We start from the raw sequence: 27,106 nt of genomic DNA on the forward strand, positions 1-27,106 counted from the left end.
GCAACAGTTGTGATGTTCAGGGTCATTTTCACCATAGGAAATTAATGGGAAATACTAAAATACAGAGATTGTTTTTGTCAAATAACAATCAATAAATCAGACACAATGCGGAACACAACCACCCACATATGCATACAGGTTTGTTTGACTATATCAGTGATCTCTCTTTGACTTCCATTGATTTCATATCAGGCTAAAAATATGTTCTATTTCCAAACTCTACCCCTAACCCTAATCATCACAAAAACATGTGCACATCACTAGATTTGAAGCTCAACATTATAGGACCAATTTAAGAGGACATTTGGCCCCCACAGGTGTAGACAAACTTGTCTATATATACACACAATACATACCACACAGGTCAAAGTCTGAGTCTGACCCCTGTGTGACAAAGTTTATGCTAGAATTTTGATGTTTGAATTGAAATGACAGGTAACAAAATAAAAATTCTGTCTTTTCTTTGTTACACAATCAGACATTGTCATGTTTGACATCATATTGGAGTATCATTGCGAAATCTGACACTTCAACAAAGAGATTTTGAAATAAAATGCTACAATTTGTCATTCATGAGGTCATCTACTGAACATAGTTATTTCATAAAACATTTTTTTTTTATTCCAAAAGATGTCACCAGGGTCCCCAAATGCTTGACAAATTGTGATATTTTGACAATTTCAATTGACTGAAATTAAGTTTTATTTAATCGAAGACAACATAAAATGTGCTCATTTTATATGAAAATGAATGGTGAAATTGAGTAATTTAGAGCTAAATAAGGTCTAAATACCATAAAATCCACCCCCTCCCCCCATTTAGTAAAATGGGTGTTCGAGTCATTGTTGACCCACGAACATCAAAAGTGTGACTCACAAACGAACAGTGCACTAGGTTTAATGTACTTTAGCTCAACCTTTGGTACTAAACTGGGCTGCATTTCCCCAAGCATCATAAGCCTAATCAGATTGTAGAAACCATTGGCGCCAAAAGTCTATATGATCAACTTAAGCTTGCTTTGCTTTTGGGAAACGAATCCCTGGATAGTATAACAGTAGTTTTGTGCAACAAATTATTAAGATGAGAATATTTGTAGTAGCCTCTCTGTAAATGGTGTCTGACCTCTCATGAGCTGCTGCTTGTGGTTAAGACAGTCTCTCTCTATAGTTGCAATTTCTAGTTTGTGCTGCTGGATGATCTTCTTTAGAGCTCCATCCAGTTCCTGCTGCTGCCTCTGGATATACTCTTGCTCCTGAGAGAGAAAAAAAGAGATAAAGAGAAATAAAAAAGGATAAAGGGGTAGAAGGAATACATTTTTTTGTATTTGTACATAATGCATAAGTAAAAACCATTCAAAGTGGCATTTCACATGAGCACTACCACAGCACTGATACCACAGCATTAAGAGAAGTTGCACACTTAACCCATTTAACAAATATATAACATTGATATTCATGATTAATGGATAAGGAATCTAAATGAAAGGAATAAACTAGAGAAAAGACCAACAACACATTCAAAAATTCACAGTACAGTTTAACCTAAGCTAATGCATACAGTAACAACACTGAAATCTGAGGCAACCAGAACATTGTAGTTAAAAGTAATGTATGCATTGGAGATATAAATACAGTGGGTATATGAGACAACTAGTGAAAATGGTTTACATTAATAGAATAAAATGGTTGAATTATTTAATCAGAAAAACAATTTGAATGAAAAGTTGAATGGGGGAAAAAATAATAATAAAAAAAACATAAATTTGAGAATATTGTAGTATTTGAGTTGCAAAGCCCCCTTTGCTTTAATGAAAGCATGCACTTGAGCTGGCATGGACTCAAAGAATGTGCAAAACATGATTATCCATGTTGCTTTTTATAAAGGATTTAAAGTGATAATTCACCCCAAAATTCTCTCATGATTTCCTCACGCTCATTGCATCCCAGATGTGTATGACTTTCTTTTGCAGAACACAAATGAAGATAACATGCCTAAAAAAAGCATCCGGTCGAGATTTCAAAATTTGCGAAAATGTCAGGGATTTGGCTTTAGTTGCATTTTGATGTGCATCTGGCCTAATACCTCATTGTGTGCGCGCACATATTTGCATTGCTTTAACACCTCTTTGTAAGTCCCGCCTTCTCGCACACCAATTGGTCGATTATAAGAGGCTTGCAGCAACTATTGGCCAAATTCCTGCCTGCCAATCTCTCCACGAACGTGCAAAGCGCTGTTGTGTTCAGCATCAAACAGTTGCTTGACAGTAGCAGCAAATGACAGCTGAGCAAATGACAGCTGTTTCTGCAAAAGTGCAAATTTACAGAAGATTTGCACAAAACATTCCCATGCTTACGTCCAGGTTGAGATCTGTAGGAAGAAGAATGTATGTTATTTAAAGCTGGCACTTATGTGTCAATTGCTAATAAAGGTGCAAGTGATTTAGAAGCACACATTAGCTCTGCAAAGCAAAAATGGTCAGCAAAAGGTGAAAGTTCATCAGGTAAATTAACTGACTACTTTTTGCGACCAGGTAAAATTATTATCACATTGCTTCATTTTCCATGGCCATTCAAAATAATAGTAATAGTAAATGAAGGTACATTCATGGCATCAAATATTTTATTTTTGTACACGGACATTCAAAAGAACATTGGATATATATATTTATTTATTTATTTATTTATATACATTTATGTTATGCTAATAGTGTGTCTTTTTCACTGTATTAAAGTTTGCATTCATAGTAACACTGTTTTGATCACTTTGGAGATGAAGTGTTGAATGAGACGTAATAAACTTTGTTAAACCCCAGTTATACACATGTCTGGAAATCACGAGCTGCTCAATATCCAAAATGACTTACAGTTTGATATGAAAAGAAGCAAGATCACTATGGCTATTATTATCAGAGCAGTTTAGCTGCAGGGTGAAGATGAATATTTGAAACAGTCTACTTCATTTCATCCTCATAAAACACCTGTTACATTTCTCATTCCGTACAGGTAGTTTTTGTTTTTGTGCTTTGTGCATCAGGCTATGTTGGTCTTTAGGTTGTCTGATTTCATGTTATTTATACATTCTTAATTCACAGATTAGGCCTAATATCTCCCTAATGTACAGCCGTGGCCAAAAGTATTGGCAGTGACATAAATTTTGTGTTTCGCTAAGTTTTCTGCTTCAGTTGTTGTGGTGTTGATTCACATTGTTTCTAGATTATTGTGCAGAGTGATCAGATACATTTTAAATAATTGCAAAAAGCTTCATTGGCCAAAAAAATTAACTATCACAAAAAACTAATTTCACTGTTTTTTGGCCCTGGCACAAAATGACCAGCTAACATCATTTCACTAATCATATCAGCAGCACCTGGGGAAGTGTGAATGAGTACTAGTCAGGTGAAATCGCTCTGTCATTCTGATTGGATTATAAGACCAGACTGATTTCTATAAAAGGAGGGAAGAAGTGCTTCCAATCATTGTGTTCTTGTTAGCAATGGTGACCTCTAAAGAAAGATGTGCAGCCATCATCGCTTTGCATCAAAATGGCCTCGCATGCAAGGAAATTGCTGCAAAGAATATTGCACCTGAAATAACCATTTACCGGATCATCAAGAACTTAAAGGAGAGAGGTTAAACTGCAGTGAAGAAGGCTTGAGTATGTCCCAGATTGTCCAATAAGCCCCAGGGCAGTCTCCTCCTGAGGAGTCAGCTATGGAATCGTGTCACCACCAGTGCAGAGCTTGCTCAATATTGGCAGCAGGTTGGTGTGAGTGCATCTGCACGCACAGAGAGGCAAAGACTTTTGGACAATGGCCTGGTGTCAAGAAGGGCAGAAAAGAAGCCACTTCTCTCCAAGCAAAACATCTAGGACAGACTGAAATTCTGCAGGAAGTACAAGGATTGGACAGCAGACGTTATTTTCTCTGATGAAGCCCCCTTCTGACTGTTTGGGATGTCTGGAAAATCGATAGTCCAGAGAAGAAAAGGTGAATGCTACCATGAATCCGGTGTCGTGCCAACAGTGAAGCATCCTGAGACCATCCATGTGTGGGGTTTCTTTTCATCCAAGGGATTGGGTGCCCAAAAACACTGCCATGAATAAAGAATGGTATCAAAACATCCTGCAAGAACACCTTTTCCCAATGATCCAAGAGCAATATGGTGATGATCTGTGCATTTTCCAGCATGATTGAGCACCAGGCAAGAGTGATAATGAAGTGGCTCGGAGATCATTACATTTAAATTTTAGTTCCATGGCCAGGCAACTCCCGGATTTTAATCCCACAGAGAACTTGTGATCGAGCATGCCAAAGCGAATAGCAGAGGTTATGAAGAACAAGGGTCAACACTGTAAATATTGACTCTGCATATATTGAATGTTTCTGCCAATAAAAGCCTTTCAAACGTATGAAACGCTTATCATTGTTTTCCAGTATACCATAGAAACATAAAAAATAATCTTCAAATACTGAAGCAGCAAACTTTGCAAAACACAAAATTTACGTCACTGGTAATACTTTTGGCCACTGCTGTATATTACACATCACAACCAATTTGGTACCAAGTCTCTTCTCAGGGATTCATATGTTTATTACATTCAGCCAATACTCACATCTTTAACTCAGTGATTAGATCTTTGATCCTGTGTGTGAATACACTACACATGGCCAAGAGTTGCATGACAGCATGACTAAATGGGTGACCGAAAACCCATCATCAGCACAAAATAACTCTTTTCTTAAAAACACATGTGTAAATGGCAGGAAGGCTGAGGTTAATATATAATAATAATATAATATCATCTTCGGACACATTTTTAAAGCCATTATGGTATTTATCATTTTTGTGTTGGGGCCACTGAAAATTTTGGCAGGGCCAGTAAATATCTGAAGCACTGGCCCGATCGGGCCAGTAGAAAAAATCCTTATCCATATGACTCAAGTGGTTAAATCCATAACTCCTAAAGCAATATGATAGGTTTGGGTGAGAAACAGATCAATATTGAAGTTATTTTTTAATCATAAATTCTCCTCCCTGCCCAGTAGGAGGTGTTATGCATGAAAAAAATGTAAATCACCAAAAACAAAAGGATAAAGTGAAGGAAAATTGACTTAAAAAGGACTTATCATATCACTTCAGAAGACATTAATTTAACCACCAGTCATCTGGAGTACTTTTATGTTGCCCTTATGTGGATTTTGGAGCGTCAAACTTTTGGCAACCATTCACTTGCATTGTATGGACTTACAGAGCTGAAATTTTCTTCTAAGAATCTTTGTTTGTGTTCTGTAGTACACATCTGGAATGGCAAGAGAGTGAGTATATGATGAGATAATTTTCATTTTTGGGTGAACTAAACCTTTAACATGGTCAGTGTTTGCTTACATTTGATTAGTGACCAGGTTTACATAAATATATTTTTAAGGAGGTCTCCAACATTTGGACTCCACTGTTTCTGGTAACAGAGATAAATCAATAATAAAAATAACAATGCTGACTAACCACCTTACTGAGAGGTCTTATCTTCAACTCTTGTTTTGAGTTTGGCCTTCAGTGACACATAGAAAAAGCAGCACAGGTGAAGCACAGAAACTTGACTAAAACCACAGTAACAGTATGAGAGAGAGTGAGCGGATAGAAGAGATACTGAGACACTGCAGCAACAGCACTCCAAAACAACAGAGTACCTTCCTGCCCACATGTGCCGTTCACATCACAATAAAACACTGCTGTGCCAGAACAAATGGGTTGTGCTTTTGTGGAATAATTTTACAGTATGTAATCTAATCAAATTAGTTCTGCTGGTGTCATTAAGCAAATATACAATTTGGGTGTGAGATCAAACAATGGCGTAGTGATGCAAGGGAGGCTCACGTGAACTTCCACAACAGGAAAGAGGCATTTCAAAGTACTTAACATATGTACTTGTGATAACATATTACAACCATTATTTTGATGGTTAATCTTCTATGGTTTTAAACCGTTACTGTATACTCCCAGAACTATTTAAATCAGGGGGTTTCAAGGTCAGCAAGGGGGCACTAAAGGGTAAGCAGTGCTGGGTAGATTACTTTTGAAATGTTTTCTGGTACCGATTACAAATCAAACTAAAATACTTATCAGTAACGTAATATTTTAGATAACCAGTACACTTTTTTAGGTAATCTAATCTGAATACTTATGGATAACTTAATGCATGTTTTGGTACCATAATTTACACTCCTTTCATTAAACTTTAGTAAACATGAAACCAAATAGCAATTAGCTATTTGTATTGCTCTACGACACTGTGTATTTGTGTGTGCATCTGCTTTGTTAGTTACATGACGGGCACATGTGAGAGGGTTGAGTCAAGAGGAGCGAGGAGACTTACATCCTGCATCTGAGCGTTGAACAGAGCACATGAGGACAATTGAAACGACTGTATCATAACCTGGGCCACCCCCTGTGGAGCAAAACATAGCCAACTCTACCACGTCAGGAACAGGGGACACACACCAGCACTCAGCTGTATCCCATGCAAACCACAAACACCTCACACACTTCTTCTTTCCAATAATCTATCTTTCTAGCATTCATCTGTTACTTTAGGGTCTCAGACACCTGTGGCCAGGCGGAGACCTGCATGAAGAATAATCTGTTCCTCTATACTGATAGAAAGCATGAGAGAGAGCTGGTTTAGCAGCAGGTGAGTCTGAAGCTCAGTGAGGGCCCATCTGGACCATCATCCATTAGTGCAGCTGTCGTCCTTGACATGCGTGATGAGATGCAGCATAAATAATTAGTCTGTTATGGCTCTCACTCTCTCTTAAAATGGATGCAGCAGGAATTGTTCACAATTATGATTTTTTACCCTGATTTCTAGAATTCCATCTACACTTCATGGCCAGAGGTGCAAAAAAGAGAAGAGGTTCAGGTTGTGTGTGTGTGGTACTGTATCTATTGACTAAATTACCTCTTCCTGTTGAACGACTGCTAGGTCTTCTTTTATGCGTTTCATGAGCTCTTTTCTTATGTGTTTGGGAGACAGTCCAACCTCTTGTTTGACCTACAGTAAGCATGCAGACTGTTGGGAATTGAGGCTTTACTCACACAGAAACTGATTAAAGCAGGAAATAATTAGTCTGAGAGAGTTAGGCAAATTCTGACATGAAGGGTTAATTCACTATTGATGCTTTTTTGATAATGATTGGTTTAGTATTTGAGGGATAATCTTCCCCAAACCACCAGAAATGATTTCCAACTGAGTTGGTGAAAAGTGAAAGCCACCTAACTTATAATATAGATCCCTTCCTAAATTTCATGACTGTTATACAGATCAGAATGTGATAGATGCCCTCAAAGTAATCTCTAAAAAGATGCACACCTTTATATAGTTGATGCTGACACATTCTTTTGTAAGATGAGCTGAAATGTTGTGTCAGCAGGGCACTATTTTCAGCAAATCAGCAGAAAATATGTCAGTTTGATCAAGAAACATATATGTTTAGCTGTGGGAGGAAATTTCTTTTCATTGACCTCTAAGTCAATGCCTGTCACACTACTGTGAAAATATTCTTACTTTTTACACTTTTAATAAAATACCAATATTTTGGTCGTGCTGATGCTGTACATTGGACAATACTTTGCCAAAATCATGTACATGATAGTTTTAAAATTATCATGTGCTCGATGGGCTGATTAACAGATGTTGTCATTCTGCCTAGAAATAACCTCAAGATATCAGTAACAGCCATTGAAAAACCCATTTCAGTCAACCACTACTCACTTTTTGTACTGTTCAGCATTAGAGGTTTACCATTTAGGTGTGCATCATATAACAGAGATCACTTAAACAGCAATTTTACACTGAAAGGAAAATTACTTTACAGTACACCGACAGTCTTTTAATGTGATATGTACAGTTAGGGCTGGGCAATATGGCAACAAATATTATCACAATATTCTTTTTCATATCATTCGATATCGATATTTATCACGATATTGAATCACATTTGCACATTGCAAATTTTTTTTAATTTCCAAAAAAAGAAGAGAAAACTAAATCTTAAAAAGTCTAAATAGTTTTTACAAAACTGCGTTGGGGTCAATCCCTCAGACACCAATTCAGTGGTGTCTGAGGGATCTTCTATGAAAAATATATATATATTTTTTTTTAAATACATTTTATCAATTGAGTGCAGTTGGATATGAATGTAAGAAGATGATCTGTTCATTTTGAATCATAATGAGAGTATATATATATATTTTTTTTTTACATTAAAATTATTTTCATATATGGGGGCAGTGGTGGCTCAGTGGTTGAGGCTCAGGGTTACTGACCAGAAGGTCGGGGGGTTCAAGCCCCAGCACCTCCAAGATGCCACTGTTGGGCCCTTGAGCAAGGCACTTAACTCCAGGTTGCTCCGGGGGGATTGTCCCTGTAATAAGTGCACTGTAAGTCGCTTTGTATAAAAGCGTCTGCCAAATGCATAAATGTAAATATATCTTTACATACAAATATCAAAGTATGGGGGCATAGAAGCCCTTGTGACTGAGGAATGATACTGGGGGTTCAGAGAGAAACTTTTGAAAATGTAAAAGTCTGAATGGACCATTTGTCTATTTTCATTAAAGTGAGATAGACTAGGCTACAAACTAGTAATTGTTTTGTCTTTCATCCTTGTCAGAGACGATGACATCTGAATAATTTCACAAAATTAGAACTGAAATCTATTTGTTTATTATTAAAGGCTTGGAACGTGCTGATTAATAAAACAAAATTTAGAAAGAAAAAAAACGTTAAGGTCTAAAGGCTCTCCGGAAACATGCACCTCACATTTACGCACATGTGGGGAAAAGAGGATGCAGGTGCGACCCGGAACAGGGCATCAGTGAAGCGTGTTTCAGTGCCAGAGAAAAATATTCAAGAATACAGCGCAGAAAGATCAGATATGATGTAACCGGCACCATTGTTTTGTCGTGCTGCTCACTAGAGACAAGGAGAGGGCAGTCAAGATGGAATCAATCTGGGTTCCGGATCAGGAACGCGGTGACCTGCGTAACGGGGGCAATAGCAACTTCATACAGTCTGAGGCTGTTTCCACTGAAGTGGAAAAAATCCGCACAAAGCCACTCCCAACACTAGGGAACGCTTGCCCCGCGCTGCAGTCAATTTTACAATCCACCTCGCGAGCATGATGCTCGGCTTCCATAGGAAGGAATTGAAAGCGCTTGCTCACATTAGCTCTGCGCGCACCAGTGGAAACATACGATAAGAAAGCCATACTGCTAGTGTTTTTAGCAACACGCATGTCTAGATGTAGAACACAGGCTAAATATCGAAAATTACTTTTCGATATTAGTTTTTTTAATTGCAATAAATATTGATATTGTTTTATCGCCCAGCCCTATGTACAGTTTAAGTCAGAAGTTTACATGCACCTTATCCAAATACATTTAACTTTTTTTAATTTATTTTTTTATGTAAAATAAATAAAACAAATTCACAATTCCTGACATTGAAAACATTCCCTGTCTTAGGTCAGTTAGGATCACTACTTTAAGAATGTGAAATGTCAGGATAATAGTTTTATTCAAAAAAATTATAATTATCACATTCCCAGTGGGGGTCAGAAGTTAAAATAATTTTTTTTAGTATTTGGTAGCACTGCCTTTAAATTGTTTAACTTGGGTCAATTATTTTGTGTAGCCTTCCACAAGCTTCTCACAATACGTTGCTGGAATTTTGGCCCAGATAGGCCTCCTTGCTCACACAAACTTTTACAGTTCTGCCCACAAATTTCCCATCAGATTGAGGTCAGGGCTCTGTGATGGCCACTCCAATACCTTGACTTTGTTGCCCTTAAGCCATTTTGCCAAAACGTTGGTGGTATGCTTGGGGTCATTGTTGATTTGGAAGAACCATTTGTGACTGAGCTTTAACTTCCTGGCTGATGTCTTGAGATGTTGCTTCAATATATCCACATAACGTTCCTTCCTCATAATGCCATCTAATTTGGTTCAACTCCAATTAGCCAATCAGACACGAATTGCCTAAAGGCTTGACATAGTTTTCTGGAATTTTCCAAGCTACATAAAGGCACAGTTAACTTAGTTTATATAAACTTCTGACCCACTGGAATTGTGATATAGTCAATTAAAAGTTAAATAATCTCATAATTGTTGAAATAATTACTTGTGTCATGCACAAAGTAGATGTCCTAATCGACTTGCCAAAACTATTGTTTACTACTATGAAATCTGTGGAGTGGTTAAAAAAATGAGTTTTAATGACATCAACCCAAGTGTATGTAAACTTCAGACTTCAACTGAATTACAATATGTTATACAGTCCTAACAAAAGTAGATCTCTGAGAAGAGGCCCTTCACCAAAGCACTGATCTTCATTCATTACGTCACAATCACACAGGCAACACCATTAGTGACAAAAGCAAAAACATATCAGAACCATATTGGTTAAAAGAAATTTCTAAATATTAATATTTTAATCAAAATTATACTATATTCAAAACATAATATTTTATATGTACATTTCATGTTACTGTATATCATGCGAAGAGGAGACAAAGAGATATTACCATATGTGCCTCCATTAAGGCATGTCCATGCAGATGAGAGAGTTGATGACTTTATAATTAGAGAGTAACAAGCTGTCTAGTACAATCACAGGAGTACCAAGAGAATCCACATATACTATTATACAGCTTGGCACGAGATATGATAATCTCTCTAAGCACAAATCATGCTGGCTGATCATGCAATGACAAACCAAACATGTTTCTTACTAGGAAAGCAAATGCACCATGCATCAGTAAGTAAAAGTAACTAGGAAAGGTCCTGTGAGAGACCACACATTTCTGTTAAGCCATGCATTGAAAGTTTGCACAGAAATCATTTCTAATCTTAAGCAACACTTGAAAACATCAGCAAGAGGAACCCATGAGAAAATGAAAGGGCCTTCAGTTTGTCCATTGCTTAACACCCAGTTAACCTTTCAAGCCAGCTTTGAAGCCACTCTGATGTTGGAAGTAAATGAATGCAAGAGCCAGAGTTTCATTAAGCAAGCACAATGTGATAAGAAAAGAACTGCTATACATTTACAGGTCTGAATCCAAAGCAAGACTGCTGAGATGAGTCAATAAGGACATGTGAAGAAATCAATTCCACTTGCAGCTGCATTGTGATTTGGAAGCAATGCTGCTAATGCACATTCTTTAGTGAAATGCAAAACTAGCGGTTTAATTTTTAACAAGTTGCACCCCCAAAATCAACAACAAAAGAAATATAAATGTCAAGCAGCCCATCTAAAAGCATACAAATATGGCAACAGGTAATGGCACCATGACAATACATGCAACCCAGTGCATCCGATTCTGCACCTCTCTTTCTCAGTTACCTCTTTTTTGCGGTTCTTCAGCATGTTCTGGAATTTTGAGAGCTCCTTATCCTGCTCTGCTTTGATCCTCTTAGCCTCGTCTCTCAGCCGGTTGGTGTGGTCCTGCTCCAGACGTTCTATGGTCTGTTTCTGCTGTTTCTCAAGGTTCTCCACCTCTTGGTCATACTGACGCTTCTTTCCCTTTGAAGATAGAGAGAGAGAGAGATTGAAAAAGAGAAAGAGGAATACTGAGAGACTAATTGACCGCTAATGCGCTCTGAGCAACTTGAGCTGTGTGTCATTGTCTAATGACACACAGCTCATTAGACAAACCACAATATTGTGCCCTATTGGGAAACTACAGGTCTATCATGGTCAATCAGAACATATATGATGTTTAATATAATGCTTTGTGAACCAGGATATTTGGAAAGTGCCATTGAGTCCCATGACATTTTTTTAACACAAACTTGTCATGCATTGCTTGCTTTCATGTGGGCTGGTTAGGATATAATCTCCGACAAACACAGAATAGATAGAATGGATCGTTTGTCGCTTCAACGTATTTGTACCTGGTTAGGACACGGTGTTATGAACTCTACCTGTTACATGAATCAATCTTGTTTGTTTCGATACTTTTAACTTGTGTATCATGCTACATCTGAGTAAAACATTATTTCAGTGTTTGCAGACAAAACAAAAGTCTACCATAAACAATGGATGACCCATTGTTCAGGTATTGCATTGTGTTGAATGTACAGAAAATAAATCTTGTGAGGAAATGAGGGTGCTAACTGTCATCTCCTGCTCGAAGCGTCTGAAGAGCTGCTCTTTCTGCTGCTGGAGTTTGTTGCTGAGCTGCTGTTGAGCTCTTTGCTCCTCCTTCTGCAGCAGCCTCAGTTCTCGGAGCTCCTGACGTCTGGAGCACAAAAAAACAACACAATTTACACATATCAGGTTACATGTGCAATCACTATGAGACTCCAAAATGTGAACAAAGGGTTTTTCTGAGGTTTTAAGACATTACTTGCATCATTTACAACATAGACGGTCAAATCCTGTAACCATAGCAAATGCTCCAGAAAGACACAGCTCTAGGTTAGTGTTTGATGCCAGCTTTATTTGATACCTCAAAAATCTCAGTTCCTCGCTTTTGGTATCATTGTCACAGACAATCTTTGATGTGGTGACGCTCACTTCCACCCCGTCAACCATAAACTTACGGGTCTTTTTCAGAGTTTTCCTCTGACGCTTGGTGTCCTGCAGGAATGAATTAAATTTATTGAAGATATTTACTTTCAGAAGCTTAATTTCAAGCACATTTGGGCATGTTTGGTACCTGTATAGAAATTGATCCCTCTTTGCTTTTCGATAGGAAGCTAGAGATTGACAGATTGATGTCAATACTGTTAGTATCTGCAGCAGAACTGCTGCCTGAGTCTGAGTCTTTCTCCTTTTCATTATCAGGCTTCACCACCTCAGCTGACTTCTCGTCACTCTCAGGCAAGGTAGGTGCTTCCTGGGCCTCTGGTCTGTCTTCTATGTCTTCATGAGGTTCCTCTGATGCACTGACCTCCTTTTTCTTCATGCCGTTGATGACAACTACAGGCAATTCATTCAGAGAGGACTCTTCTACCAAATCTACCCCCTTCTCCATCTCAATTGGTATATTTACAGGCACAACAGGCTTGACCTCTTCATGTTCTGATTTCTCAGCCTCCTCTGTTGACTCCTGTGGGAGTTCCACTTTTACCTCTTCTGTAGGAACATCTGTGGAGATTTCCATTTGCGCCGCCTCTACATCTTCTATACGAACATCTGGTGAGGTTACTGCTTTTTCTTCTTCCTCCTTTTCCTTCTTATCTGTTTTCTCACTCTCAATTTTGTCTTCAGTCTTTCCTGAAAAATCTGCTCTACTTTCAGTTGCTTCGGTGATGGATTCTTCAATAGCACTGTTAGGTTTGTTCTCTGGTTCAGCTACTTGTGAAATCTGAGTACATTCCTTTTCTTTGTCTGTGGTGATTTGTGTTTTGGTTTCCTCCATATCATGCTGCATTTCTTCATGCTCTTCTTCTTTATTCTCTTCTGGCACATTCACCTTCACTTTCTTCTCTTTCTCTCCAGTCTCCTCACTGACCATCACAATCTCTTGGAGGACTGTTTCAGTGTCGTTTGATGCTGGAAAATTTGGTTTATCAGAAATCTCTATTTCGGTGGTCATTTTTCTAGGAGATTCTTCTTGTTTAGGTACAGATTCCTCATGAGAACGTGAGTCCTCAATGCCGGCATCTGACACACTAGCCCCATTCATCTTCTCATCCTCAGCATGACCACACTTGCTGGTGTCCACCACCATGTCTGAGGTTTTGTCACTAGCTTGGTTCTCTGAACTGGGTTTTCGTTCAGGTTCAGCCCTCTCTGTGACTGACTCATGAGTCGGTGTGTTCTGATATTGTCTCTCATCCTCTGAGCTGCCGACGCTGGTGTCCGAGAATGCACGTTTGTGTCCAGGCACTGCCTATATGCATTAAAAAGAGACAAGGTGATTACAATAACCAAAGACAGTGTATGCAGATAATAATGGAAGACAACACCACTGTATTTTGAAAAATGTTCCAGGAGTGATTATACTTGTTAATATCTTGAACTGAAAGTGGTCACAATGTTAATGTTCTTACCAGCTGAGCCTCAGGCTCTTCTTCCTCGTCGTCCTCTTTTCCATCCTCAAACTCCTCAACCACTTCTGCTTTGGCCTCAGCAATCAGCTCCCGCAATGGTTTATTATCTACCACATTTGAAACAAATGGATGCTGAAAGTAGAGAGCCACAATAAAAAAAAAAGAATATCAACCATGGCTGCTCACCATCTCCTGCATTTAATTTGATCATTTTAATTAATTGAAATTTAAAGTTTCAAATCACTAAACAAAAAAAAATGGCCTTACCTGTAGAAGCTGTAAAGTGTTCCACCTGTTGTCTATGTTCTTATCCAGAGCCTTCCTTAGGAAATCACTGAACTCTGGAGACCTGTTTAACACAGTGGAGGAACAAATATAAACCCTTTGCTGGCTGTGAAAGGACTCTTCATTTGGGCTATTACAGTTATATCTACTGAGCAAAAAGCTGTGCAATTCCAGGCTGCTCATGTGTTGGGGCTCTGGGTGGGTTTGTCATTGCAGTGAGAGTGAAGATGGGCTTTAAGAGCGAGCCGGACACCAGTGAGCAGGAAGAGAGTTACGATACACAAGCTTAAGAGACTGTACTGATCTGTGTCTGCTCAAAAGCAAATTTTTTAGTGTGTCTGCTGAAATGTGTGTTTTTTTGAGCTTAAAATAAACATACCATTTGAGTTGGATTCACTGTCTCCCGCATCCTCCTTTCACCTAACTGTGATTTTTGGGTAAACTATCCCTTTAACTCATCAACTAGCACATACCGGATCAATAATAGTTTTATTGATAATCATATTTCGATTCATTAATTAATTCATTAACATGTGGCAATGTGATACAGATCTCTAACCATCGTGATGGAGATGCGAGCGTGGGGGGCTCGGATTTAGCTATTTTTAGCAGGACTCTCATTGGGTTCATCTCATGGTTGGGTGGCTCGATCTGTGCCAGCTCGATCAGAGTGATCCCCAGGGACCAGATGTCCGCTTTGTAGTCGTACGGCCTGTCCTTCGATGTCTCGCACATCACCACCTCAGGAGCCATCCTTCAATTTTGAGAGAGGAGAGGATTTCAGTCAAATGGACAAACAAAACACATCTTATGAGCCACATTCACAGCTTGGTTCCTCACATTGTGATCCATCTCATGATTCAGAGTAAGACTTGATAAACTGAGTGACTAACCAGTACGGAGTTCCAATGAAAGAGTCCCTTCTCTGTAGTGTCTTTGTATTCTTTGCAGACACTCCAAAGTCAGCTGAGAGGAGACATTGATAAAAATTTGACACATATGACTAACAGCAATATGCAATAAAGGAGCTGTTAATTAATAGGCCATTAAAATACTTCAAATCAAAGATGAATATTTGCAATTGCCTTTTCTCCCATAACATAAGATCGAAAAATTTACATTTTGTAATTATTTACAGCATTTTCACACCTAGTTGGTTGAGCACTCCAAAGGGTCTCAGAAGCAATAAAACATGTATATGTGAACAACACAAATGTTCTCATACGCCCCTAAAAGTTCCCGCAATTGAACCAAACTCATACCACCCCTTTAATTCATTTTTTTTTTTTTTTAAAGAGTCATAGAATCTCGCATTGTTTTCCTTTATGCTAAATAAGGGTTCTTTGGTTTAATCATAAACCCTTAACATAATGTGACAGTAAAGAATTTAGGACAGAAATATATTACTATTGCATAATATTAATAGAATAGATTTGAATATAATTTGCTGGGTTGTCTGGGTTATATTATAAACTGTGTAAATGTAAAGTTCACAAAAAAGGGACATGTTTTTAAGTATTTGGAAATATTTTAACATTGAAATTATAATTTTTCATGTCATTCTATCAGTACGCAATATTTTAAGTTAAAGCCTTAAGGGAAATTATCTAGCCATATTATGGGATTCCAAGTTATATACAGGTGAAACTCGAAAAATTAGAATATCGTGCAAAAGTTCATTAATTTCAGTAATTCAACTTAAAAGGTGAAACTAATATATTATGTAGACTCATTACAAGCAAAGTAAGATATTTCAAGCCTTTATTTGATATAATTTTGATGATTATGGCTTACAGCTTATGAAAACCCCAAATTCAGAATCTCAGAAAATTTGAATATTGTGAAAAGGTTCAGTATTGTAGGCTCAAAGTGTCACACTCTAATCAGCTAAACACCTGCAAAGGGTTCCTGAGCCTTTAAATGGTCTCTCAGTCTGGTTCAGTTGAATTCACAATCATGGGGAAGACTGCTGACCTGACAGTTGTGCAGAAAACCATCATTGACACCCTCCACAAGGAGGGAAAGACTCAAAAGGTAATTGCAAAAGAAGTTGGATGTTCTCAAAGTGCTGTATCAAAGCACATTAATAGAAAGTTAAATGGAAGGGAAAAGTGTGGAAGAAAAAGGTGCACAAGCAGCAGGGATGACCGTAGCCTGGAGAGGATTGTCAGGAAAAGGCCATTCAAATGTGTGGGGAGCTTCACAAGGAGTGGACTGAGGCTGGAGTTACTGCATCATGAGCCACCACACACAGACGGGTCCTGGACATGGGCTTCAAATGTCAAACGTCTTACCTGGGCTAAAGAAAAAAAGAACTGGTCTGTTGCTCAGTGGTCCAAAGTCCTCTTTTCTGATGAGAGCAAATTTTGCATCTCATTTGGAAACCAAGGTCCCAGAGTCTGGAGGAAGAATGGAAAGGCACACAATCCAAGATGCTTGAAGTCCAGTGTGAAGTTTCCACAGTCTGTGTTGGTTTGGGGAGCCATGTCATCGGCTGGTGTTGGTCCACTGTGCTTTATTAAGTCCAGAGTCAACGCAGCCGTCTACCGGGACATTTTAGAGCACTTCATGCTTCCTTCAGCAGACAAGCTTTATGGAGATGCTGACTTCATTTTCCAGCAGGACTTGGCACCTGCCCACACTGCCAAAAGTACCAAAACCTGGTTCAATGACCATGGTATTACTGTGCTTGATTGGCCAGCAAACTCGCCTGACCTGAACCCCATAGAGAATCTATGGGGCATTGCTAAGAGAAAGATGAGAGACATGAGACCAAACAATGCAGAAGAGCTGAAGGCCGCTATTGAAGCATCTTGGTCTTCCATAACACCTCAGCAGTGCCACAGGCTGATAGCATCCATGCCACGCCACATTGAGGCAGTAATTAATGCAAAAGGGGCCCAAACCAAGTACTGAGCACATATGCATGATTATACTTTTCAGAGGGCCGACATTTCTGTATTTAAAATCTTTTTTTTTATTGATTTCATGTAATATTCTAATTTTCTGAGATTCTGAATTTGGGATTTTCATAAGCTGTAAGCCATAATCATCAAAATTATATCAAATAAAGGCTTGAAATATCTTACTTTGCTTGTAATGAGTCTATATAATATATTAGTTTCACCTTTTAAGTTGAATTACTGAAATTAATGAACTTTTGCACAATATTCTAATTTTTCGAGTTTCACCTGTACATTACTACTTAAGGTGAATGTGTATTCAGCACACATACAACTTAAGTATGAAAATTTATCAAATCACAATTATATGTATGCCAATTTATTGTTAGCCAAATGACATACAGTAATCGTGAAAGCCATGGGGTCCGAGTTCTGAGAGAATTGTGGTATGAATAACAAAGGGTCTGAGACCACATCAATGCAAAAGGACCAAAAATGAAACTAGGTCCTCTATTAAGGCCACTTCCATTGTGAAAACCAAAAGCACTGAGGTAATTTGCAGCTTGGTTCACTTTAAAGGTGCAATATGTAAAGATTTTCATGTAATATTCACCTTTTTTTTTGGCAATGTGTGAACGGCTTGTAATGCATCTTAAAATATTAGCCCTTCTCGGACTTCCTAGTTTGCCTATTAACCCTCTGGGGTCGACGGATGCACTGGCACGTCCTGCTGGATTTTTCCGTCGAAACAACATCAAATTCTCCGTCATTTTGGGGCAAACAGATAAGTGTAGACATCATTACAGACTATAAAGTGTCTACGTTTATTTGTGTACCCTCACAATAACAAAAAAACCTTGTGCTTTTGTAAAATTAAGAAAATAAAAAGGGTGAGCTTACAGCAGTCTCTGCGTTCACAAGCATATATCTGAAACACGTCACAAAAATTAACTGAAACTCTGCGAGTACTTATCACACAAACATGAAACATATGTTTAAAGAAAGCTTAAAATGTCTACTTTTAAATAAAACAATTAAAATTTAAAACAAATATTCTCCTGCAATGTAATATGTATGAAACAAAGCGATGTACAGTTTTTACTGGCTCGGCGAATTATCTCTAATGTGATCACACCCACCAGCAGAGCGCGCCATTCATATGCTATTGTGCTGATCAAATCAAATGGTAAACGCCCGACTGTGCCTTGAAAACATATAGTTCATTCACTTATCTGCACGTTTGGAAGACAGCACGATACACAAGTGAGAAAACTCCTGGATAGTGAAAAAGAGTTAACATTTTCCTCAGAAAAGCAGGACTCCGATGAACGTTTGTACATTTACATTATACATTTATGCATTTGGCAGACGCTTTTATACAAAGCGACTTACAGTGCACTTATTACATGGACAATCCCCTGGAGCAACCTGGAGTTAAGTGCCTTGCTCAAGGACACAATGGTGGTGACTGTGGGGATCGAACCAGCGACCTTCTGATTACCAGTTATGTGGTTTAGACCACTACACCACCACCACTCCACTCCACTAGTTTGTATTTTGAAGAGCGACTTGATCCAGCCGAGGATACAATTTCGGACTAGTAAGTCACTTAGTTTTCATTAGCTGACATGCTATTTTATATAAACATGTACATATTTTACTAGTGGGGATTCGGAGTATTGAAATATGTCCTAATAAGCAAGTTTTGTCACATTTAAATGCTTTTACAGCTAAAGCAGGTATTTAAATTGTATGCTGTATGATATAAATATGATATAAAAATAAAATGAATGTTTAGATTATATTTTATATGCCCATATTAGAAAATCAGCATATTATAATGATTTCTGAAGGATCATGTGACACTGAAGACTGCAGTAATGATGCTGAAAATTCAGCTTTGATCCCAAATGCATTTTACAATATATTCAAATAGAAAACTGTTCTTTTAAACTGTAAAAAGATTTAACTTGTTTTTACTGTATTTTTGATCAAATAAATGCAGCCTTGGTGAGCAGAAGAGACTTCTTTTAAACAGTAGCATAGGTCTAAATTTAAGTAAAGTCTTTATGTAAAGATTATGTATAGTCAGATTACTTTAATTTAAAACTTGATTTTGATCATTAAATCTCCTCACATTCATTCTCTTTCTGTCACATTCCTCATTGATAGGCCCAGGGGAGGGGTCTTTTGTCTCCTCAGGTGTGAATTACAATCAATATTAATGATCATTCACGCCTCCTCGCATATGACCTTTCTAACACTAAAGAAAGGTCATGGTTTTCAAAGACACGTTATTTCTCAAAAATACAAACCTGTACATACATGTTGCTCACATACTATTGTAGCCCAGTTTGTGTTGAATACAGTGTTATCAGACTTTAGCCATTAACTCTTTCCCCGCCAAACACGGAATTTTCCGTGTTTTATGAAAAAATGCTTCCCCGCCAAACACGGAATTTTCCGTGTTTCCGTGTTTTAGGTGTTTTACGGTAAGGAAGACCCCTGCGCATGTTTTGAAAGAGTACGCAACTCTTTGATCAAAGAAACAGACTGCGATCCTCACAAACATGAAGCAGTGGAGTATGAGAAGCTCAAAATATCAGACATAAACATGCCTTTTTCTCAGCTTTTTGTCTGAAATGTTGTTTTTTGACAAAACCTACCTCTGTTCAAGTCACAATAAAAAAAGAACATATGAAGATAAAATTAAATCGTTTTTTGTGCCTAAAAGCAGAGGCCCAGATCTTTATTTTGATATATAGCATCTTCATATATTCATGGAAGAAAATATTCTGCGGGCCATTAAAGTTTAGCGAAAATCGTCAAAAACCCTGGCGGTGGCTGGCAACTTTTTTTTTAAAAACGCTGGCGGGGAAAGAGTTAATGTGTTTTTAAGCAACTGAAAAAAGCCAAGGCATGTCAAAACTTCTCCAGGGCTCAAAACACCCTCAGACCCCAGAGGATTAAAGGCTGTAGGCTGATTTTCATGCAAAGGGAGCGGGTCGGTTTTGCCGGGAAAATCCAAAGGACATAAAGAGCCTTGCCTCAGTGCTTCTTTTCCGCTATTCAACAGCGACAACAAACTGCAACACTAGGTAACGTTATCTTAATGTTAGAGATGGAATCCAGCAAACGTCCGGCTCCGAGCATGACACCGACTCCTACACAAACTCTAAGGCAAAAAAAAAAAAAAACATTTATCTACTGAATCCCATCTGGCCAAGCAGGAAAGTGATTGTGGGTAAGCGAAAACTTGAGTGAACATAGATTTTGGGGACCAAAACCGACCCTGAATTTGCATTTTTCTCATTGGACAGGTAAACTTAAATAACTGTAAATCATGTGAAATATAGGCCATAAGGATTGATCGGTGTCATTTTAGCTAACTTGATCTTGACAGCTAACACTGACGAATTGCAAGCTACCTTGCTTCGTAACTTTCAAATAATTTCATCGATCTTCTCTTTATACTAAAAGTCAGATATGCTGATTCACAGTAACTGTCATAAACAATGTTAATCTGTAATTATTCAGCAAGGTAAACTACAATAACACATTAAATGAATGCTAGACAATGTTCAAGATAATGCAAAAAGATCCATTCATTGGTGTAACGTAACTTGGCTATACAGAATATATATATACATTATATCATTATAAAACAAAAGTGAATCAATGACAGTTGTGAGTGAATCACATCAATACTGAATTGTTTAAACATATTTATAATATACAGTCTATTACATAAACAGCTACTGTCATTATCCACCAAATTTAGCTAACAGCTGTTGATAAAGCATAGTATAAATAGTATAAATAAAAGTTATCATGCAAAGTGATTACTTCAAACTACAGTCTCGCATAGTCAGACCTATATCCACACTTTGTTTTAGCCCTGTTCCAGCACTGGAGAGTCAATTATAATATACATTCTCAAAGTTTGTAGTGAAACAATCATAACTGTGTAATTGTAATTATGCTACCACATCTGTCAGCATGATGTCGGTGAATCACATTTAGTGTCTTTGTACATTACGTCATTGTTTTGGTCGATGCTCGCTCGCGTCCCTATGGAGTGTGCGCACGAGCAACGGTTAGCTGGCTGCAGTTCACTTAATGGCCACAGGTTTCATTAATAACAAGGGTTTCTGAATCTTACATACTGCACCTTTAGCTGAACTGGGTTTTATTCTACTGTTCATTTTAAACAGTATGTGAATCCACCCTTACCCTTGTGTCATTCTTTGAGAGAAAAACAAAATGAGATGCTCTTTTTCCATTCAACAAAACTGAATGGTGATTTATGCTGCAAAGAACTTAAGTATCAAGTATTCCACACGAATGTACCTGTAATATCTTCTGAATCCTTGCAATAGCTTTGAGTGGGAAACAGACCAAAATGTAAGCCGATATTTACTGATAATCTCCCCTCATCGGAGCTCACAGGTCTCATTGTATGATCCTTTTTACCTTTTTAGAACTTGAGAACTTTGGCAAAATAAATCACTATCCTCTTTCATTATATGGAAAAGAGCAGCTCAGCCCTTTGTGTAGCTCAGCTCGTTGTGCCTAAAATTTCCTACTGCGTTCCACAGAAGCAAGCAAGCCAAAGAGGTATAGAACAATATGAGGGTAAGTAAATTATGACCAAATTTTCATTTTTATGTGAACTTTTCCTTTATTTACCTTTAGCCAATTTGTATTACTGCAATTGCCCCACAGTTGCCTGTGAGACAGTATTTAGGCACAGTACATGAAAGGCAATGAATTACCCAATTTGATGTCCCCATCAGTGGTAATGAGAATATTTCCAGCCTTTAGGTCCCTGTGAATAATCTTATTCTCATGGAGGTAAGCCAGCGCCTCCAGCGTCTGTTTACATACAACCCGGATCTGAGGCTCTGTTAGTGGCCGCTCCAGCTCTGTAGACACACAACACAAACACAATGAACTAGCTGTCTTATCAGATTTTTATCTTTGCTGTTATGTTTATTCAAGTTGAACTAGACACATAATCTACAATGTTACAGTGACAAAGGAAAGGACTGCGGCTCATTATAAGACTTGTTCTCTGTTCCTGTCCTTTGATAGGTAGAGCAGACTGCTCCTTTGTGACAGAGGCAATGTGAACAGACTTTATAGGAGCAGTGTAGTCCGGATAGGCCCTCACTGAACAGAATAGAGAGAAGGCAATAGAGGGATTCATAGCAGAACAAACAGTGAGTCAACAAAAGCATGAGAACACCACCTCACCCATTACACCTCCCACCAACACCTCTCTTACAAGCTAAATGTAGTAGCCAGACTAAACAGCCATCAGAACAAGAGGTTTTAACATCCTAAAAAATATCTTGGAAGACCCCGTTTACAATTTACATTTAACATTTATGCATTTGGCAGACACTTTTATCCAAAGCAACTTACAGTGTACTTATTACAGGGACAATCCCCCCAGAGCAACCTGGAGTTAAGTGCCTTGCTCAAGGGCACAATGGTGGTGGCTGTGGGAATCGAACCTGCGACCTTGTGATTAACAGTTATGTGATTTAGCCCACTACGCCACCACCGTAGAATGGTTTTCCATCACCTACAGTGGCATGCTTTGTGATTGAGGACAGTTTTTGACTCTGTAAAAAATTACTAGGATATCCTTTGTCTCGCACAAGGTCAAATGCTCAGCCTTTAAAATTATACTCTTTTGATAGAAAGCCTATTCGGACGTGTTTGATGCACATGAACTATAACTGCTATGCAATATTCTTTTAGCATAGTCAACAGCAGGCTCATGCGCCCATAAAGCATAAAGACGTGAACTGTCTTCATGTCCAGCAATACTAGGCTGCATAGTACTGTGCTGCTACTGATATTTGCGTCACACATTGCGCTAGACGTACCGGCACAAGGAAAAGTATACTTTGGCCTTTCTGATGGTCGACTAGTTGTCCAACAACCGATTAGTATGACTAGTTTGTCTTGATTTGTTTTCCATAAATATTTTTTAGTAGTGGTGCTTTACTCAGCGTAAACTTACTCTCTTTAAATTAATTTCAAAGTACCACCGCTACAGCCATACACATCAAAACAGATGTCTGTATTTTGCGTTTCTGCAATGAGTGTTGCGTTTTAAATACACAAATTATTCCAACTTATATGCATGATATCACTGCATTCCATTCTATTTTGTTGCGCGCTCTGTCCAACTGTTTCTAAATGCAAGAATGTGTATTGCATATACAAAAATGCGTATCATATGAAGCATCCCCTAACATGCAAAACCTAAGATCTGGTTCTATTTCAGGGTCAGGCGAACTCAAAACAAGCATAATTATTTAGGGCTTGCTTAAAGGTGCACTAATTTGCATCATTAAAAAAACTTTACTCCTAAAGAAATCAATAGCAGTTCTGAAAAATAAAATAAAATCATGAGCACTCACATGAGATGAAGACTCCAGTCATACCAGTAACCTTATAAAAGATGTCTAAATCTACACATGGTGGGTGCCCTCATGGGGGCTGCCATGTTAGGATCAAATGACCAGACGAATACTACTTGAATAATCTCAGTAACCACCCTGTTATTGGACACTTTTACTCATGGATTCAACTAATCATGGCTGACAGTGAATAAAGAATTTTGACAATGGCATCAGTTCCTGAAAACCATTGTGTTTGAATTATGCTGGATCCACACAACTAGGTGTCAGTGTAAGTCCAAGATGATACATTACAAAAATGCATGACTAAGTGCACCTTTAAGACCAATTAGTCAGCTAGTCATTTAAGGCAACCCACTGACTTGAAGTTTTTGGAAAATATGTAATTTAGCACATCCCTAGCTTCCTAGATGTCTGAATGTTGTTAGTACAATTAAAGGGCACCTATTATGGCATTTAAAATGTTCCTAATATTGTTTTGGGAGTCCCCAACAACAGTTTTACATGCATGCAATGACAAAAAACACTTTTGTTGTCTTATAATATGCATTTATGTTTACCTGATTTGCTCACCGACTCCCAAATGATTCGTTCAACGACTCATTTTTCCAAACCCCTCCTTTGCGTGACACTAATCTGCGGTGATTGGTCAGATGACCCAGTCAGTTGTGATTGGTATACTCAGTGCAGAGATTGTCGGAAACGGAAAGCCCATCACCGCTTTGTAGTAAAAAATCAAAATCAGAGAAGGAATTTGAGTTGATTTATGTTAGCGATCATAGCCCAAAGTTCGGTGGTAAACACCCAATCAGTTATTGTTTGCGTTAGCCCAACGCATAAACATATTGGTAAAGCACTGCATTACTACAAGTTATTGCTCTATTCTTTATGACAACTCCAATAACATTGACAAACATTTCACATATTTCAAAAAAATTTACATTGGAGACCTAGAAGCTGCGCTGAGCGTAACTTACACAACACACACAAATACTTATTAAGCATGCTAAAAAAACACATAAAAGCAACAATTATTAATAATACTCACAGGTTGTGATTCGGAGGAGGAAGCTGATACAAATAAACTTGGTACTGAACCTTCCTTCAGTATCAACCGGCTCGCGAATCCACACTTGAAAGCATTCATGTTCGTAAAGCAATCGTCATTAAAATGATGCGAACACAGCACAAGGGTCGGGCTATACTTGTGTGGTATAGTTGTAAATATAAACTCTAGCCACTGATTCTTCACATGCTCGTCCCTGGGCAGTGAAAAAAAGGTCGCTTTTGATATGCACTTCAGAACACAGCGTCTTGTTGTCGACATGATGTTTTCAAGTTTTCCCTGGTGTCTGCGCGCGCAATGAGTGGGCGCGGCCAATTTGATCATTTTTCGTCTTGACGTCACAACAAAAAGGAAAATGACTTATTGGAAAAACGATTCATTACATTGACTCAGAGTCGACTCCTACTTTTGAGAGACAATAACTTTTTTTACGGTGAACTTTCACACATAAAACTTTGCAGGATGTTTTTGTTCACTTAAAGGGGTCATGACATGAGAAACCAAATTTGCCTTGATCTTTTGGTATATAAGAGGTCTTTGTATCATTAAAACGTCCTGCAAGTTTAATATTTTAAGACGTCCTCCCCATTCTAAACAAATCATTTATTTAATCAAGCTCAAAATACAGCTCGTTCTGGATTCATGGTTAGAAGTGACGTGACGGTTAGAAGTGACGTACCAGCGTTTGCATATGACCGCCTCCAGCACAAGACAACTACGCTCATTTCGTATCGCCGTCGCCTCACAAGTGTTCAGTCGATGGACAGCGAGCTCTGACAGAGACTACTTGTGCACAGGAAAATTACGATGCCACACAGATGTGCTGTTCCTGGCTGTGGTCAAACAAAACCTCTGAATAAGCTGCCGAAAGATCCAGACGTCAGGGAAAAATGGATGCAGTTTATTTTTTGCGGACGTCCCAGTCACGGCAGTGTTAACTTAAGCGTTTGTTCTGTACATTTTAAGGATGACTGTTTTGAGAACAAATCTCAATATGATGCTGGCTTTGCCAGAAAACTGTTGCTCAAATATAAGTCCATGTCGACTATTCTGGGAACAACGACGACGCAAACTGTAAGTAATCTATTTTAAACTTTAAACTACTTTTTAAAGCGCAATTTCATTCATTATGAATAATCACAGTGTTTTTACTTAGTTTACTTGCATATTGTTCTGGCTGGGGGCGTCAATAATTGATACATAGGCACTGACGTTAGCCAATCATAACAGTGGGCGTTAACACTGAAGTCTTAAATGGAAAACGCCCCCAAAACAGACTGTTTGAATCAGAGGATGAGAAACAGGGTGGGAAAAGGTCATAAATCACTAGATTTTAAAAGTTTTTCTTAAAAAAAAATATATTAATACTATAATTGCACCTAAGGGAACATAATAATACAATAAAAAAACCCATGTCATGACCCCTTTAAATCTATGTTACACAGTACATGAAAGGTAATTTTCAAAATTCCATAATAGGTGCCCTTTAAGAACGCTGAAAAATCTGAAAGTCTGCTGGTCAATTGGCCGACATTGCATGTCACTGACACAAACACTCATTCATTTGGGAACATTTTAAGGATTCCAACTAACACAAAAAAAGGCTGAGTAGCTTTAAAAAGAGCCTAAATACTCCCTGAAATCTGACTTTGATAATCATATGCTTGGTGCAGTTCAGTGGCAAAAATGAGTACACAGTGCTGGTGTGCCAGTGAGGTCTGGAGGAATGGAACATAATTTTTTAGAAATGACTCATTACAACCACAATGCCCCTTTTTCCTTCTATTAAACAAAGAAAATGAAACTCACCCAACATAACAGCATCCACTGCCCCTCCGGCACAAAACTCAATGAGAATCTAAAGAAAGGAGAGAAAGTCCAGAAGTTGAATGAACTACAAATATGCTTGACATGATGCCACAATTTGACCAGTTCATTGCAATGTAGTGTTTTAAGTCCCTATTATAAGCTCACAACGTGATATGGGTGTCTTCTGGCATCTATCCAAAGCACTAATGACTACCCTTATTTTCCTGTTCAGTGGTCTTTGTGAATGCCCTCTCGTGTTCCATTAGAATGACTGATGAGAGATACGACATTTTGCTAAATTGATTTCTAATGATTTCTAATAACATTCACTTATGTCAGTATATTGGATAATTGCAACCAACATCAATGCAGCCCTGTATGACACTCTGAGTGACATGATAAAAGCTCTGAGTGACATGATAAAAGCTTTATGTAAGTGAATACCATCATATTCCAGTGACCAGAGCAGCTGGTCCTTAATATACTTCCTAAGGTTGCAGGTTCTGCAGCAAAATCAAAGCAAACTCTATCTTGTGCTCTTCCAATGAGAGG

The 27,106-nt window shown here is 38.2% G+C and overlaps 1 protein-coding gene across 4 annotated transcripts in view; it reads right to left on the reverse strand.

Moving 5' to 3' along the window:
- LOC127618188 (STE20-like serine/threonine-protein kinase) overlaps nucleotides 1-27,106 on the reverse strand; it is a 51,977-nt gene that overhangs the window by 7,425 nt on the left and 17,446 nt on the right. The window contains exons 3-15 of one of the 4 annotated variants that reach the window (XM_052090489.1): nucleotides 26,555-26,603; nucleotides 22,018-22,167; nucleotides 15,233-15,305; nucleotides 14,899-15,093; nucleotides 14,322-14,403; nucleotides 14,055-14,186; nucleotides 12,716-13,894; nucleotides 12,506-12,636; nucleotides 12,172-12,295; nucleotides 11,398-11,577; nucleotides 6,955-7,047; nucleotides 6,373-6,444; nucleotides 1,123-1,252 (exon numbers count right to left, since the gene is read on the reverse strand). In XM_052090489.1, coding sequence (XP_051946449.1) covers nucleotides 1,123-1,252; nucleotides 6,373-6,444; nucleotides 6,955-7,047; nucleotides 11,398-11,577; nucleotides 12,172-12,295; nucleotides 12,506-12,636; nucleotides 12,716-13,894; nucleotides 14,055-14,186; nucleotides 14,322-14,403; nucleotides 14,899-15,093; nucleotides 15,233-15,305; nucleotides 22,018-22,167; nucleotides 26,555-26,603 — 2,590 coding nt within the window. The remainder of the gene's footprint in view (nucleotides 1-1,122; nucleotides 1,253-6,372; nucleotides 6,445-6,954; nucleotides 7,048-11,397; nucleotides 11,578-12,171; nucleotides 12,296-12,505; nucleotides 12,637-12,715; nucleotides 13,895-14,054; nucleotides 14,187-14,321; nucleotides 14,404-14,898; nucleotides 15,094-15,232; nucleotides 15,306-22,017; nucleotides 22,168-26,554; nucleotides 26,604-27,106) is intronic. The other 3 variants (XM_052090491.1, XM_052090490.1, XM_052090493.1) reach the window with 3 other exon arrangements.

This window comes from Xyrauchen texanus, chromosome 24 (genome assembly GCF_025860055.1).
Source record: "Xyrauchen texanus isolate HMW12.3.18 chromosome 24, RBS_HiC_50CHRs, whole genome shotgun sequence".
Classification (NCBI taxonomy): domain Eukaryota; kingdom Metazoa; phylum Chordata; class Actinopteri; order Cypriniformes; family Catostomidae; genus Xyrauchen; species Xyrauchen texanus.